At 33.0% G+C, this 18,568-nt stretch overlaps 1 protein-coding gene across 2 annotated transcripts; it reads left to right on the forward strand.

Annotated features, from left to right (window-relative positions):
* Positions 1-5,289: 5,289 nt before the first annotated feature.
* On the forward strand, positions 5,290-16,488 carry LOC126773781 (O-acyltransferase like protein-like). Of its 2 annotated transcripts, none has more exons than XM_050494933.1 (13): positions 5,290-5,523; positions 7,324-7,633; positions 7,885-8,070; positions 9,462-9,541; positions 10,073-10,272; positions 10,661-10,775; positions 12,127-12,341; positions 12,761-12,951; positions 13,461-13,596; positions 14,029-14,215; positions 14,623-14,765; positions 15,568-15,676; positions 16,329-16,488. In XM_050494933.1, the coding sequence occupies exons 1-13, from the start codon at positions 5,337-5,339 to the stop codon at positions 16,367-16,369; spliced, it is 2,100 nt and encodes a 699-aa protein (XP_050350890.1). In that variant the 5' UTR covers positions 5,290-5,336; the 3' UTR covers positions 16,370-16,488. The 2 variants fall into 2 exon arrangements, with proteins under 2 accessions (XP_050350890.1, XP_050350891.1); XM_050494934.1 differs by lacking the exon at positions 5,290-5,523 and adding an exon at positions 7,081-7,235.
* Positions 16,489-18,568: the final 2,080 nt, after the last annotated feature.

The following is an 18,568-nucleotide window of genomic DNA, read 5'->3' on the forward strand; positions in this document are numbered from 1 at the left end:
AAGCAACAAAGACTGTTGACTGTTTCACTGTTGGACAGAGGCGTTTCCTTAAAAGCATTTTGGGTTCGACCACGCCAGTCTAATGCAGATTAATTCAGATTTCCTTACAATATTATCTTCAATGTCGAGCGCTCGATATATTACATATAGTAAACGCAGTTGACTGTATTTTTTTTTAATACACCGGCTGACACGGCAAACATTGTTCTGCCATATAAATTATATTTACTGAATATTTTGAATTTTAACTAAAAAGTAACGAATTTATTGTGTGTGGGGATGGGATCTATGACAGAAATCGGAGCGGAGCGCTGTAGATGATGACCGCCGATGAAAATAAAAAAACACCAACCATTCATTTTCTCAATTCAATTTATTTCATTATTATAAAGGACAAATTCATTGTTTGATTAAAATATAAATGTAAAATGAAAAAAAAAGAAATTATCCTAAAGCAGTTAATTAATTTCTAAGAGCAATTGAGTGTTCGATTTTTTTGTTGGTCCGTCTTTAGCCAACACAAATTAGCTCGATGGTTTGCCCACCCGAGAACATGGCACGTATACGTGACCGTGTGATAAACGTGGTGTGCCCAACCTAAGCCACAAACGGACATCGTTTGGCCTTGCGACTTATTGATTCTTATTATACATATATGCATAAAGCACTACCCTGCGAATTTTTTCATGCGTTTATTTATTATTGTTTTCTTAGGTTATGTCTACGGATTTTATGTGTGAGTGGTCGCTCATCATACATTCGTCCCACATTATTAGACAGAACTTTTGGAAAAGGTGGGCCGTTATTGTTTTATTTATAATATTGGTAAATGGTCACCCCCACCCATATACATTGGCATTATAATAATATTAACCATACATCGCGAATGCGCCACCAACCTTGGCAACTAAAGTGTCCCTTGTGCCTATAGTTACACTGGATCTATCGCCCTTTAAGCCGGAACACAACAATACTAAATATTTCTATTTGGAGATAGAATATGGGATAAAAATAGTATAAGGCCCTTACATATGAAATTGGCATTTTGTACGGGAGGAATATAAAGACAATTATTTTTTTATAAAATATATTTAATTAATCAAAGTATGCACCATTGTTATCTATGCACTTTTGCCATCTCATAGGTAGTTCATTGATCCCTTTACTAAAAAAACCATGGGGGCGAGAATCAATAAACTCTTAGACGGCGGTTTGGACTGCCTCATCGGAGTTGAATTTTTTCCTTGTAAGAAGTTGTCCAAATTCAGGAAAAAATGGTAATCTGTTGGAGCAAGGCCCGGGGAGTACGTTGAATGTCGCAGACATTCCAATTGTAACTTATCTAACTTAGTGGTTTTTTGTTGTGCAGTGTGTGGTCTTGCCTTGTCGTGAAGCAGCAGTGGCCTAGAGTGATTGACCAATCTCGGTTGTTTAGCAGCTAGTTCTTCCTTCATGGTTTGTAGTTGCTGACAATAGATATCTGCTGTAATCGTTTGGCCAGATTTTAGAAAGCTGTAGTGAACGACATCAGCGCTAGTCCACCAATTACTCACAAGTAATTTTTTCTGAGTCAATTTTCATTTAGGGCAGGATTTGGCTGGGTCTCCAAGGTTCAGCCATTGCGACGAGCGCTTCCAAATATCGTACAGTATCCACTTTTCATCACAAGTAATGATTCGATTTAAAATCCCTTCATTATTGTCGTCTGAGCAAAGTAACACAGCAGTCGACGCATGTTTGATAGTTCGATTCAGTCAATTCATGAGGTATCGTTCAAGTTTATTTACTTTCCCGATTTGCTTCAAGTGAATTAATACAGTTTTATCACTTACCCCGAAGCCTGCAGCTATCTCTGAAGTTTTGGATCCGTTTCCACAATAGCCTTTAATTCTTCATTTTCTACTTTGGTCTCCGGCCGTCCACGGGATTGGTTCTGAAGGTCGAAATTTTAATTTTATTAATTAATTTCGCCGTACATATCATTAATCCTTCGAGCTGTTTCTGCAGCACTGGTACCACGGTAGAACTCGTACTCGTAAGTATACCGATATTTCATGTTTCCCATTGTACGGTAATAAGCGACGCCAAAGAAAAAATAATGAGGAAAAACAAATGAATGATTGTTTTCAAAATTCAAATGTACCAGCTAAATGAATTTATAAATTTGAATTTGGAACTCTTAACCAAAGAGGAGATATTTCAGATCAAAGTGGTCAGTACGACAAAATGCTAATTTCATATGTAAGAACCTAATACATACGAATGGAATATAATCTTTGCACTGGTTATTTTGCTGCCGCATCGTTGGCCATCACCGTAATTTAAATTTCTTCTTGCGAATTTTAATGTTGCCGTGACTCCTAAGATATTCATTTAAACTAATACTTTTATAATTCCAGTGAGGCAACTGCGTCTTTTTATTACCTTTCAATCGATTCAATTATTAGCAACTATAAGTTTCTATTAAAACAGACAAATTGAATTTTTGCTATTTTTTTAAATATAGTTTATTATTTTACACAACTCGAGATGATTTATTTCACACAAACTATATAAACAAACATAGTCTGTTTAAAGGTAGCGTTGCTAACAGAGTTCATATGGAATTAAGTTTTCCTTATTGCATTAAATAATTAAATTTGATTCAGAATAATGATAGTATTTCTAAAGTATTTTATTTTGAATGTTGTCAAAGTAATTTAAACCCATTTACAATAAATAAAACATGTCTTTAAAAGTTTCAAACAATCAAAACAGAGTCTACTATAAATTAAATATTGTTATAATAGCTTGATAAATAATGGTCATTGCTTTTGTTGTTTTTTTTTTTACTTCGATAGTTTTTTTGACGCTGAACATATGATTATACAATAATTTCTCTGATTATACTGTCAATAGTAAGCACTCGAATCATGTGTATATTGAATGTATGTAATGTATGTATACTTGAATTAATTTACATGTTATATTAACTTATTTTTCAAGATTGCATTATTTACACTTGCTACAATTTCGGTTTCTTGACTTTCCTCCATAAAATAACGATGAAGACACGATATAAGTCCCGTGTAAATTAAAACGATAAAAAAAACAATGTACGGTTGGGGAAGAAGAGACCCAGGGAGGAATGAAGTCATTTGCGATATTTTTTCGTGTGCGAATGGACTTCAGGAACAGCCTTGCTACTGGAAACGTGCCGATGAGCAAACCGTTTAATGGTGACATGCCCACACGCACATTTTCGTTATTTTGATGGATTTGTTCGTCTGTTATTTCTATTCTATTATTACGCATGCTTGTTGCTTTATCAGTTCAACGGCCCAAATGGGCTCCCTTGCGTCTTGCTGGCATCTTTCACTGAAACACACACACACAAATAGACCAAATTGTTGTATTTACTGATAAAATGGTATACCGATAATGTATTTGATCTTTTAGTATTTTACCTACCTTTTCAATATATAAAACACGTTTATATTACTTATTAATTAAAAAAATATAATAATTTGAAAATTTTCTGGAATGGGACACCCTTAACACCTAGCGGTATGAAATATACTTCACGACCGATTTATTCATACCTTCCAAATATACATAACGAATTTCATAAAAATCGGTCGAGCCGTTTCGGAGGAGTTCGACCACAAAGACCGTGACACGAGATTTTGATATATTTGATTTATATCTTTCTCTATTGACTTTTGTGCCCACGTCTATTTAATTTTGTAATTGATGTTCTATAGCTTCGTAGTTATTCGTTCGTATTCGTATTATATTAATGGAATTATTTTATATAAACATTTATGTGTTCATATGATTGCATAACTGCAATAATAATAATTGCTTTTGAAATTGAAAACGGAAATATTTGGTTTAGATCGAAGTGTTCCATACATGAACCTCGAGTTATAACGTTATGTATAAATGACGAGAATCTCTCAAAATACGCTATTTCAACGTACATAATGCGTATTTGAATTATACATATAAAATATTCCAATTATTAGGTAAAAGCGGTACTCTAAATTGATTGTATTTGTTTTGGTAACTCGTAAATAGCGGTAATAATTTATAACGTTATGATTAAATCACAGACAGATACTTCAATTGTATTTATTTATGTGTAACAATAATTTATTTATCAAATTGATGAACGTGTCTATATCGTTCAAGTGTTTTTGGTAATCATCATGGTAGTGTTATCAGGTAAGTGTTTAATTTTAAAAAATAATTAAAAACGGTGAAAGTGAGTTTGTTTCTTTGTTTGTTTGTTACGCTTAAAAGTTTTAACTGTTCAACCAATTATCATGAAATTGTACATACACGTTGTAAGAAGTATTGTAAAGTACATATTATGGTTTCTAACGCTGACGCCCCCTCCCCCACACTTGCAAAGTTTCGGATAGAAACTAGTTTAAATAAAGATCAGTGATTCAAGGTAGCGTTGGTTCCGGAAAAAATACTTTTCAGCTAAATGATTGTATAAAGAAAATGTGATCGTTGACCCACACGCATGCAAATGTGAAATTGATGTTTATTATAGGATAAAATATATACTAGAAGCCAAAAAATAAATATGGAGTAAAATAAAAAATAAAAAAAACATAGTTTCTTTAATAAAATAAACATTGTCATCTTATTTTTACAATAATTATATAGCATCAGTATATATTACAAGTGCCCCGAACACAAGTAGGTCGTTTGCCGTAATGGTATACAAGGCTGTCTTAGCCCTTTTTTTACTCTTTAATAGGCCAGCATTTGACCGTTAACTTGCCTGATGTTAAGCATTGACACGGTCTAGGGTGTAGCACGCTTGCCTAGAAGAAACCTGCTTACTCTGGATTTAAGGACACCAACGTTATACCCATTAGTAAAAACGGCCCTAAAGCCTGACAATAGGTGATTCGCTTATTTTGTTAACCAATATAATTGCATTCTCTAACTCCAATAACTAAGAATAAAAGTAATTTAAAACATCCCCTTCGGATTGTTTATAGGTAAATTACATACGGTCTCGCTTAAAAACATTATTTGGTTAAACAATGCTTTCTCTCTTTCAGTCATCATTGATTTGACATTCGCAAGAAGAGGATAAAGCATTGTGAAACTAATTATCTAAGCAATAGTTATAGGTTAAGCCGATATCACTTAAAATGTTGTACTAAAACTCACTATTTACCTTATACATACAGAGCATGACTATTTGACTTTATTTTTGAAGTAGAAACCTTATTTACTTAAGATAAGGGCAAAACATATCAGGGGACGATATTTCCAGTAATAATATATTGTTACCTTAATAGTCAGTAGTTATTAGAACGTTGGTTACTGAAATGTATCAAAAAAACTATTTATTTATTTTAATTTTACTAATTTTGGCGAAACGTGCATATTTTATAGACGAAACGTTAAAATACACAAGTGCCTTCGACCAAGATCTCTACGAACGTGTTTTAAATCCAATGAAATGTGAAGAACAATTAGATTATTTGGCAAATAACATATCTGTTGCAATGCAATGTAAGTAGAAAATAATTATAATAAATACTTACTTTAAACCCAACCGAGACAGTCTAGTGGTTTCAATAACCCCCTGGAGAGAGCCACGTCACGAGCGGAGCACAGCAAGGGAGATTCAGCGGATGCGTTATATCAACACAATCCCAATAACCAATTCTCCCCCTAAGTGAGCCAGGTACCTTTTTCTGCCAATTTCTGCAAACCTTCGCTGCCAACGCTTAGAAATCCAGACGAATCGCTTACAGTCCGCAAGAGAAAGCTAATCTCCTGGCTCTTTGCCAATAACTCCGTGATCGATGATTGTAGTGCGCTGCCACCAACAATACCTTCAAGTGGCCATACGTTGCCTGACATCAAAATCAGGCAACGTGATGTGCGTGCGGAGCTGCAATCACTTGATGCACGGAAAGCTAGCCGTCCTGATGGAATACCAGCCAAAGTGTTTTAGTTGATGGTTGCGCTTCACAATTCTATTTAGTGAATGCTGGGGTCCCCCAGGTATCTGTGCTATCGCCCACACTCTTTCTTTTGCTTATCATTGATATAATGATAAGCTCTCTCTTGGGAACATACTTTGCTATGCAGGCCACAACAACTGTGCCTGTTGTACAAACACAGGTAGGGTCTTGCGTTGAATATTGCTCGCACCTTTAGGATGGCTCCGCTAAGTACCTACTGGAGGCCTTGGATCGGTTGCAGCGATGTGAGGTCCGCATTGTATTACGTAAAGGTTACAAACAACCTCGAGCCTTTACAAATGCGTCGAAAGATAGCAGTTCTGAGCGCTTTCTATCGACTGTATCACGGCGAGTGCTCTGAGGAATTATTCTCTCTAATTCCTGCTTCCCCCTTCTTTCATAAGTCTACGCGTGCTGGTTCTCGATATCACCGCCTAACTGACATCAATTCCATCGCGCACAAAGAAATTTGGCAACTCCTTTATTTGTCGCACTTCCAAAAAATGGAATTCCTTACCAGCTCACGTGTTCCCCTTCTCTTACAACCCGGGTTCCTTCAAACGAGGCGTGAAGAGGCATCTTGTGGGCCGGCAAGGCGGGGTCGGCTATGCACTAGCCGCCCCCGCCGGCGCCGGCCGCCGCCAAAAAAAACCAACCACGCCTTTACTAGGTGGTAGGGCTTTGCGCAATCCTGTCTGGGCTTATAGCACCCTCTCATCAAATATTCTACCACTTAACAGCAATATTTGATATTGTTACTTTCCGATTGGAAGGATGGGTGAACCAGTGTAACTACAGTACATACTACATCACCAATGTCTATGAACGGTGGTGACCACTTAACATCAGGTATTCCATTTGCCAGTCCGCCTACCAACAACCTAAAAAAAAATTGTAATAAAACAATTAATCTTTAATGATATCTTTGCACTTACCTTTAATTGGGCGCTTCACGCATACTTCATAGATAAAATACCAAGATATCATAAACTCGAAACTGATTACACTGTATATGTAGCACTATACGCTTCAAATACTTCTATTAGCTCCACTATATATACAAATTATTTACACTTACATTGTAAGGAATGACTGATTTCACTCACGAAATGAAATCATTAATAGTTATTTTTTATATTCAATTAGAATCGAGATGTTTATACGGTATATTGCAGTTTGTCTGAAAGAAGCAACTACCCGCTAAATACTTGTATAATAATATTTTTTTAGAATATAAGCGTAGATAGTAACTTGGTATAAAGATGCGACTAAGTACATTACAATTACAGGTATGTAAATAACAGATATTTTTTTTATTACTCATTATTATTCCTTTTTACAGTTATAGATGCGAGTGGAAAAATTCCAAATGGAATTCTTATGGGCAACTTGGCTGATCTTGGAAGTTATGATCAATGTTTAAGTATTCAGTATTTGGAAGGTGATTTAGATATCGAAGGGAAATATTGCTTGATCCATGTACCTCTAAAGCAAAACATAAATATTGAAAACACACAAGCACGAGACTTTTCGGATGTAAACAAAATATGGCCAAGATTACAAAACTCTACCATTGGAAATGTTAAAAAAAGTTTTATTCTAAAAAAAATAGCTCCCTTCATATCAACGTCAAAAAACTCAATGATTTCTAGGTAAAGGTTAAAATACTAATGCTAACATATATGTTTTATATTTTAGCTAAAAATTGTACAAGAGATAAAAAAATTCTTCAGATAACTTTTTTAGCAAGCAAAACTAGGTCCAAATTCTTATTACAATCCAAAATTTGCCCGATAAAAAATCATATGCCTATAAATTTTATAAAATTACTTATAGTATATATTTATAGTAATTAATAACTTTACTAGATTAAAAAAAAATGAAATATATATATTTTTTTTAGAGCAGTTGTACCTAGCTTCGGATCTGATATGACAATCACATTGGCTGTTTGCGTTCCTAAAGTATGTCGACCAAAACAAGTAATTAATTTCATTGGTTCATTAAATAACATAAATTTAACTTTCAACGAATATTTTTGTCGATTACCCAATGATAAGCCTGTTAGCATTGCAGATTATATAAGCATGTAAGTACAAAATATATTATTTTTAGAATATAGAAATAACGATAAGTTAAGAGTATCGAATTGTTAAAAGTATTGAATTGTTAAAAAAAAATTGCTATGGTCAATAAATTATTGGGAAACATAAAGTTGCATAAATTGTAATCCCTTGTGCCGTGGCGACGACTTGAATTTAACTCGTTTTTATTATTCCACAGGCAACTCTTAAAAGCTGTTAAAACAAGATATTGTGTTATTTTGTATTTCACAATGTAATGTATGTTTACAATTTCTGTAGTGAATTTATATTGATAATATTATAATTATAAAGAAGCGTATTTATATCGTTTTAACCGCAGTCAATTTTAGTACCGTTTTTTTATACATTAGTTCCATTTATCTTATTAATATTAGAATAATATGTACCAAGTGACTTGCTTATAGGGTTGTAAATTCAAAGCTCTAAATTCAAGTCTATGGTGATGTCAAAAACATTAAGGTAGTTCTGATTTATTTCGGCCATGGCGACCAATCTCAAGAGAGATTAGCCAACTACGCAGGACATATTATATAGTGCACAAGTGTTTTCGCAAACACAGGTGCACTTTTGATTCCCTAGCTCTCATAATCCAATGGGACAGCAATCCGACACGATCGAAAAGAGCAACACAGAAGGACAGCAATCCTGCGCCTGAAGCAGGATTGACGGCTTTACGTGCTTTCCGAGGCATGGGAGTGTACACGCTTCAAACTTCCAGTCTCCGGGCTGCTACTGAGAATTTTCTGACAGAAAAACCCAATAACTTTTTACTAGCCCGACCTGGCAATTGAACCCAGGACCACCGGGTCTGTGGCCTTACATCAACTAGACAATCGTCTGGGTAGGTACCACCCACTCATCAGATATTCTACCGCAAAACAGCAATACTTGATATTGTTGTGTTCCGGTTTGAAGGGTGAGTAATTACACTGGCTCAGTGTAATTACAGGCACAAGGGACATAAAATCTTAGTTCCCAAGGTTGGTGGCACATTGGCTATAAACGATGGTTGACATTTCTTACAATGCCAATGTCTAAGGACGTTACCCTTACCATCAGGTGGCCCATATGCTCGTCCATCTTCCTATTCTATAAAAAAAAAGACCAACGAGGCAGTCAAAAATAAAAACATTACAGATGCATCCAAATAGAAAGTTCAGAATATTGTAGTTCTCTCTGTGCCTCGCAAAGCACATAAAACCTGCCTCCCTATCACTTTCCTGTCATGTAGGATAACCTTTCCATTGGATAATGTTTTTGCGCACGAATGTGTGCACAATTATAATATATACATATTTAATATTTAAGGATACTTACTATAACTATATTTATTTTCCTCAGCATAGGTTTATTATGGTTCATTCGTATGTTTCAGTTCACTCTTCTCATTTATATTAATTGTAACAATAATAAGCACTTCATACGATCTGTATCAAACATATTTATTAAAAAAAGGTAAGAATATATTTACAATAATTTTATAAGATAGATCAAATCTTTCTTATTTTTTTGCTTTTAAATTCATTAAAAATCTATTAAGCATTTCGGTATGAATTGCAATAAATCAAGTGAAAATTATCATCAACGATTGAGCAACATATATAAGCTTGGTACTTCTTATGTAAGGTACTACTTATTTATTACCCAGCTTATATTCTTTAGAATTTATATAATTTAGACACGGTGCTAAAAAGGCCCAAAAAAGTGTAGCGAGAGGCAATTTTATTGTTAATAGATATGATCTTTCATACTAACCATCTTATTGAAAATAATAATTTGATTATGATATTTATTATGTATTAAATAATAAACGATTTTCTTTTTCAATTTTTTTTTAGAGTAAGTTGTAGTTTTTGGCAATCCAACGAAATGATTTATTATGTTCTTATAATGTAGATAGCATATAATCTAGTTTTCCGGTCATGTTTTATTCACATTATTATTATGTTTTTATTTACTTCATTAAATATTTCTTCACTTTTTCAGATAATACCCAAATCGATAGAGTTTATCGATGCTTTTCAATCCATACTAACGCTAAGAGGTTGCTGTCTTTCAACAATGGTCCTGGTGCTCTGGAATGCGTCGACGGCATCCGAGCCATTTCGATGCTGTGGGTCATATTCGGTCACACGTACTGCTTGACCGCTATGACTTTCATTTCAAATGCTACGCAAATTTTGAACGTTAGTTATATCACCATTTCGTTTCCACCATCGTTTGTTATTATCGAATACTTAGCGCGATTTCTAATCACAATTTTAACAATTTAAACAACAACTTTATACACTTTGGTTAATTAATAACTAACAGCCTCACTTATGAACATTGTTTAGTTGTCTTTTTCCGAATGCCAGAAAATGACAGAAAGAGCGAAATCAGTCTTTAGCTAATCGGTTGTAAGTATGCCCGTAACTATATAAAATATAAGCAATATTATTTTTAATAAGATATTAAAATAAAATAAAATTAAAAATCAGTAAACTACATTTCGTAGGTTCTTTTAAATCATTAGAAATTTAATGTTTTCGTCTTTTTTTATTTTAAATGTAATAAATTTTCGTTTCTTTACAGTGGTTAACATCATTTAGAAGTATTTGGGTGAATTCCGCGCCGATCTCAGTTGATACATTTTTTGTGCTCAGTGGTATTCTCTGTGTTTATACTGTCATCGGAAAGATAAACAGATGTAAGTAATGTAGTCATAGTTTTGCTCTTTGCCAAATTTGATACTTTTATTTGATATAGTTGTCACCACTTGTCATAGACATTGGAACTTTAAAAAATATTGGTTATCCATTATCAATCGATGTGGCGAACAAAGATATGTCCCTTGAGTCTGTAGTTACACTGGCTCAGTCACCCTTCAAATTGGAACACAATAATACTGAGTGTTGCTGTTTGACAGTAGAATATTCGATGACTTGGTGGTACTAACCCAGACGGCACAAATCCCTACCACCAAGTAATAAAGTTCTTTCTTCATTATTATGGTTCCGTTCTAAGCGGTGGAAGCATCTTATACGAGTCTCGGAAGTTTACGCTGTTAGTCTCGCCGCGCCGTCTGCATATCTGTCGAAAATAGGATTATTTCTTAGATAGTGAGATGTTTTTTACAAAATATGTGTAACTATGGATGATATCTTATCAAATATTTGATACTACTGGATTTCCACATCGATAAGTGATTCAGACGTGTACGATATAACACTTCAATTATTTCACAATCATTGTTAAGGTAACGAACAATTAATGAACAAGTTCAATTTGCAACTGGCCGGTTTCGAAATTGTTTTTTTTTTTAATCAAACCTACTTTAATCATAATTTATTTAGCTCACCATTGCTCATTGAAAGAATGTATAATTTTATTTTCAATTATTATATTTTTGATGCTGTAAATTTATGTAACTATTTGAGTATATTGAAAATGTATTTGAAAAATTTATTAATATCGGCTATCTTTAAACTGAAGAGAAAAGAAAAATTGAAGCCATAAGTTTCCAGTAAAGATTACAACGACTTTACTTTCAGCTCGTTAGTTCCGACACACGGGCGAGCCAGCGCGTTGTTATTTAAAGTTTGTTGAAGGAAAATGTTTGCGTAGTTTTAATTAATGAGATAAGAGCTTAGTGCATAAAACTAGTTTCAGCCACAAGCTATTCGAAGTATGATTGGTGTTAAGAGTAAAACATGTTTATTACTATTTGTCACTAGATGGCGTTGATTCATTTTTTGAAATTTCTGAATCACGCTGTATAAGTTTTTTTTTTGTAATAGTACGTATACGCAATGTCCTTGTTATATGATTGATCAAATTTATTACAGTAGTGTGTAATTCGTTTATTATGTTTTGGTCCCTCCGATTACATCGGGAGTAAACGATTGGTCTAAACAGATCGTTCATGCATCACGGTCTTAACTTTGAACAAAAATGTCTTATTGCACTTATTAGTCTTATAGTTATTAATTCCATATATAAGTAACAGCGAATCGTAACAACTTTTAATTATAATATTAAAATATTGATCGTTATTACAGGCAAATTCATCAGATCTCTTTATCTGTTTTACTTATACCGTCTTCTCCGAATATTTCCACTGTTGGCTGCTGTGATTCTGCTCCAAGCTTCTTTATTTCATCGAGTGTCTGATGGGCCGATGTGGATAAACGTGGGATATTCAGCAGAATCATGCAGAAGGCGATGGTGGTCAGCGTTGTTGCATGTGCAGAATTACGTGAAACCTATTAATGTAGTAAGTTTTTTGTCATCAATTCATTATTTTTTCTCACCTCAATTTATGTTCAAGCTTAGAATGGATTAGAACTACGCCATTTTTAAACGTGTGTCATTAGATGTATTTACATAGTGTAGTGTATTAGTTTATTTTTAATGGTATTTATGTATTAAAAAGTATAAGATGCTGGTAAATTAAGAAACCGTATCAAATTCTAAACTAATGATAATAAAAATAGTAAAACACTTGGACAAATCTCTAGAACAATTAACCTTAAAATTAAATTATTATATATAAATATATTATAATATTAACATTTTTTCTGTTTGAAATTTCAATATTCGAAACTAAGTCGCTAGAAAAATAAAATCTACACGGTTGAAGCTGACTAGGCATATAATTGTCTGTTTAAATATTAAATTGTTGATTCTTTTCAGTGCTTACAACATACTTGGTACTTATCTGTGGATGTTCAGCTCTATATTATCAGCCCTGTAGTTCTGGTTTGGTTGTTTGGAAGTGCTTTGGTCGCTTGGTGTTCGCTTGCGACCAGCGTTATTGTATCCTTAGCTATATCTAGTGTGTATAGTTTCATGTATAATTATTCCGCTGCTATTGCTAATCCAAGGTAATTTAAAACGTATTTTTATTATTAATTTATAATTATGAAAGTATTACAATTAAATAAAGTCGAGGTAAATAAAGTCGAGGTAAGACCAGTGACTGGAAAACGTAATTCTTAATCAAGATTTCAGCGACTTTGTCATCTCGGCAACGATACAATAATATAACTCATATGATTGTTACATTTAGTATAACAATTATACGAGTAGTAATAACGTAGTAATGAGTAACCACGAATTAATTACTTATTCAATTTAATAATAATGAATATAATTACTTATTCAATTTAATAATAATTTAATATATTTAATTGTAGAGCTGAGATGGAACAGTAGTGAATCTTAAACGATGATCGTGGGTCCAAACCAGAGCAAGTACCACTGAATTTTCATGTAATTAATTTGTGTGTATAATTCATCTCTTGCTTGACGGTGAAGGACCTCGTAAGGAAACTTGTGGCATGTGTCTAAATTCTACGTCATATGTCCACTAATCCACTTTATTTTATTGTAGACGTGCAGATCAACTGAGTGATTATTTTATGAACTATTACATGAACACATTGACTAGGGCGTCGCCTTTTTTCATCGGAATGATGTATGGATACTTGTTGCATAAATTTAAAGGAAAAACACTTCGTATGCAAAAGGTATTATTTATTAATATTATACAATTATAGACACAATTTTGGACACATTTTTCCCATTCACTGATATATATAAAAGTGAACGTTTTAGTAATGAAATGATTTTTTTTACATATATATTTTTTCTTAAATAAAAATAAAGAACAATATAAAGAAAATAATATTTATTTATGATGTATAACATAATAATAATATATGTATATTTAAATTTAATTTACGTGTCGAGTACGTGTCAAATACTGCAATATACATACGAGATTTTCTTAAAAAAAAGAACTTCAGTTTCCTCCGCACAGATAAATATATATATTAGAAATCTTAGTAAGTACTATCGAATAGAAAAGTCGTAAAGCTCTTTAAACACAAATCTGACGATTAAATTGTAAACTTTATCAGAAGCCGATAGTAATCTTTGAAAACCATTATTTATTACAGAGTCTTGTAGCAATATTATGGATATTATCATTCTCTCTGATGGCTTTCTGTATATTCAGTATATACCCTATCATGCAAGCGGACTACGATGAACAAATGTTTGACAATTTCCTCAACGCTTTCATGAGAGGTATCTGGGCAATGACCTTGGGTTGGCTGATCTTTGCTTGCGTTCACGGTTATGGAGGTAATTTATTGTACTATTCAAGTCTATTTTCTTTGAAATACATGAATAATGGAGGCAGTTTAATTTAGTTCAGAAAAGACAAGGGTGCGTAAATATTACTTTCTTTTTTTTAATATGTTCTTTATCTTATTTAATCAAGTGTCCATCAATTATAATAATATTATAAGGACATTTTTTTCCTTTTCGTATATTATATAGCTTAGATTAAAAAAATAATTGAAACGTACTCAATGAGCTCTAGAATTATGAAAACCGAATTCTAACATTGCTAAGCTTATTGATAAGCAATAAATATTGATTAATAATTATATATGTAAACGAACAATGCTTATATATTTATGGCGGTGGCCATAACCATTGATTGACAAGTATGTAAGAGTAGGAATTATTCATTTTTCATGGCACAGGACCGATTAATTGGTTTCTCTCTCTGCAAATATGGAAGCTCCCAGCTCGTCTCTCGTATGCCATGTATCTTATACACTATCCTCTGATCCTGATTGCAAATGGTAGCATGACCAGTACATACCACTTCAGCGATTCAAACACTGTAAGTGAAAGCTAATATAACTATTTATTTTATTAATTCACGTAGTTCTAAAATCTATTTGTATATTTCAGTTACATCCACAAATCCATAGTGCTGGAATGAGTTCCAAAGCTTCCCTGTTTACTGTTACTCTTATTAATTACTCATAGATTGACTTTTACTGTTGGAATCGTTAATCTATTTAATGTTCATTCTTAACTTTGTTATAAATAATTAGAAAAAAAAACCAGTATTGATTTACTTAATAATAATAATACTTTAGTCATCCATATTATAAGAAAAGTAGCCCTGACTCCTGAACTGGTGTTACCCCTGCGTCAGAAGTCAGTTCCTTCCCATTAAATTATTTCAAAGTATTACAAAGGGTCTTATTACTAATTATTATAAGTTAATCCAAACCGCGTGTGTGTGTATGGGGGTGTGTGTGTGTGTGTGTGTGTGTGCTTTATGTTATATGAGTTTGATTTGGATGTTCATTTATCAAGTAGTTAATAGTTTCTCAACGTCTTTATAATAAAGTTGTTTTAACCATGTTTTAGTTTTGTATTTTAATTGGTAGTTTTTAATGTCCTTTATTCTTGAAAATTTATATTGTTGCTGTGCAAATTTACTTTTAATTTTATTATTGTACTTACATATGTAACCAATAATACCAAGCATTGAAATAAAATTAGACGATGGTTTATTATGTATGTTATGTTACATTATATCTGTTAATATCATATTGTTAAAATTTTGTTTTGGAATAAACTCGATTTTAATAAAATTATATCATCTGAAGATTAGTTATACATTTTTGTAGATGTATCGTGGTATGAGTAACCTAGCATTCACAGTCGTTGCTGCCTTTGTCCTCTGTCTCATCATTGATGCTCCATTTTCCATAATTCAGAAGTTACTTCTAGAGAGAGGTTAGTTGTATTCTTTTATAATTTTATTTAAGAGCTAAATGACTTGTGCTTTTAATTTGTGTTTATAATTCATCTCGTGCACGTGAAGGAAATCTGCATATATTGGAGCAAAGTGATGGATAAAATCGAAGTTTCTGTTCCAATGCGATGCTTACACGATGAAAATTTTATTTTTATAAATTCAGTTTAAAATTCATATCAAAAACAATAAAACGCCACTTAGTATTATTTGATTACCTTCCTCATAAACACTTATACTGTAAGCAAACATAAGCCCATGAAGCGGAATCATGATTAAATATATAATGCACGTTGAGATTTGATTTAGCATTTTAAGCCACAATACGAAAGTTTTGCTATTTAATAGAAGAACGATTTGTAAATAAGGGGATATAAAACACATTACTGGTGGTAGGGCTTTGTGTAAGCTCGTCTGGGTAGGTACCAACCACTCATCAGATATTTGCCACAAAACAGCAGTACTTGGTATTGTTGTGTTCCGGTTTGAAGGGTGAGTGAGAGTATTTAATAGACGAACGATTTATAAAATAGGCGGGATATAAATCCTACCACTAGAAAAATCGTATATTTTAGGTACTGTGTAATTTTACTTTTTGATAACATACAAAATATTGTTTTTTTTTTTTTGCAGTCAGGAGTAAGCGTGAAGAAAAAATTAAAACCGAATCTTAAACCACTGTCGTGAATAACAACGAAAATGAAAAATAGGTGTCTGATAGTCTTCATTCAAAATTTATACAGGTTTTTTTTGTTTTTAATTCGTAAACCAAAATTAAAATATAGTATTTTATATTAAATATTTATTTATTTAATTATATGATCCCCAAACAACTCTGAAATTTTCTATTATAGAAATAAATAAATGTCAATAGAAGTCTCCGAATAGTACCAGTAGAATTACTGGTAACTTACTAATTGGACTCCTACGTCAGTATATACGTGCCGTATGCAGTTTTGGCAAACAGCACGTTGCTTTTATGCTGTCATGCCGCCATCGCTCTTTAGTTCCTTCTTGCGCGTATATAATTCATTAAATATTATTATAAAAAGGAAAATGTGGTATATTTAAAAAAAAATGATTTTATTTATTTTACATATTAATATATTTGTTTTATTTAATTAATAATATCCTCCAGACCGATTTCGGCCACGGCAACCAATCTCAAAAGAGATTAGCCAACTGCCATATTATAGTGGCACAAGTGTATGCGCAAACACTGGTGCACTCTTTCTTCTCTAGCTCTTATAATCCGATGGGACGGCAATCCGATACGACTGAAAAGAGTTCAGACTCAGGACCAACGGCTTTACGTGCTTTTCGACGGACGGGAATGTACACACTTCCAACTTCCAGACTCCGGGCTGCTACTGAGAACATGCATCAAAACTCGGCCTCTTACTTAACGGCCTTACATTAAGCCACTAGACCAACGAGGCAGTTTGTTTAATTCTAAATCATTTAAAAAACTAGCAATATCAATGCTTTGCATTTGCATCTTTCGGGCCATTTTTTTGGGGACATTTAAATAAAATCACAAAAAGAAAAAAAATCTTAGTTCTCCAAATTGATGATATAGTATATGATCAAACAAACTTACAAGGTGAAGTTCGATCGACATTATATGAATACGCTTAATTCGAAAATATATTTTAAAACCTGCCCCACCTAAACGTTTGGTCATATATTATATTACGTACGCTTCATTCTTTAATATAAATATTCTTTAATATAATTTTGTGTTAAAATAAAACTTATTTAATAAATAAATCTAATAATTTAATAATAAAATAAATCTAATAAGTAAAAAAATAATCTAATAATTTAATATGTAAATCAAAGCGTGACATTGTAAATATCACATTAGTTTGGTAAGAAAACGGACTTGGCAAAGTTGTTGTCTGGTATTACTTTTCGGTTATAAAACTGCGTAAATGACTTATCGATTAGTCCATCCGGCTGTTTTTGTTATTAGGTCCAATGACACTCCGCGTATACATGCCGTGGGTGTAGCGGCATGTCGCGTACTATTAGCGCTAAACGTCTTTATGTTGAAAATTGATGGTTTGAGAGTGGCTGGTTTGTGAGGTCGTTTGTGTGTCAGTATAAGCTTGTCCATTGATCTGTCTGATATTTGTGGTCACTGTTATGTAATCTAATTTTCTACTATTGTCGCAGGACAAATGGCTATATTTTCTCTGAAGTATGGTAAATATAATACCGACTGATCGCGGTTAGCAGCAGAAGTCTTTATTACATCGGCAATATCAATTTGAATGCCAGAAGAGAATTTTTTTAATGTTATTAATTTTGATTAACGAAAAAGTTTGAACTCGTTGCGCAGTGGACAAAGCGCGTAAAATCACTAACTTTTTCGTGATTCTTTCAAGTGAAAGTTCTTTATGGGGTACCCACATTGTAATAAAATCAATCACAATTTGTGGGTCCCACGTGTAGGAATATTTAGATACTGTGGGTCTTGGATCTTAATTTATAGGCTCCTCTGAGCAAACGTCTTATTTGATCGTTAGAAGTGATCTCCTTTCCTATCAAGAGGGGTAGGGCAGAACGGTGTCTGTTTAAGGAACCATAAGCAGAATCATTATGAAACTGTTCGTTTAAAAAGAGCAAAACTGATGAAATTGTAGCTTGGTAAGGGTTAAGTAAATGAGAATTACAGTATTCAAACCATAATCTGCAGGTAACACTGTATTGAGTTAGGGTATTTTTGGAAATAGATGTCATTATCAAGTCTAATGTTTGTAGAGGGGTTCCTCTTACGGTAAATGCCGTCCTAAGAGCCTCGCTGCATTCCGGGTAAACTGCTTCAAATTGTGTTGTCCTGTGCTGGAAGAAAATATAAAATTAGGAGT

This window comes from Nymphalis io, chromosome 15 (genome assembly GCF_905147045.1).
Source record: "Nymphalis io chromosome 15, ilAglIoxx1.1, whole genome shotgun sequence".
Taxonomy (NCBI): domain Eukaryota; kingdom Metazoa; phylum Arthropoda; class Insecta; order Lepidoptera; family Nymphalidae; genus Nymphalis; species Nymphalis io.

Coding starts and splice junctions, on each gene's coding strand:
- LOC126773781 (XM_050494933.1), top strand. CDS start 5,337: ATGTATCAAAAAAACTATTTATTTATTTTAATTTTACTAATTTTGGCG. Junction 12,952..13,460: donor GCTGCTATTGCTAATCCAAG/GTAATTTAAAAC, acceptor ATTTTATTGTAG/ACGTGCAGATCAACTGAGTG. Junction 14,766..15,567: donor ACTTCAGCGATTCAAACACT/GTAAGTGAAAGC, acceptor ACATTTTTGTAG/ATGTATCGTGGTATGAGTAA.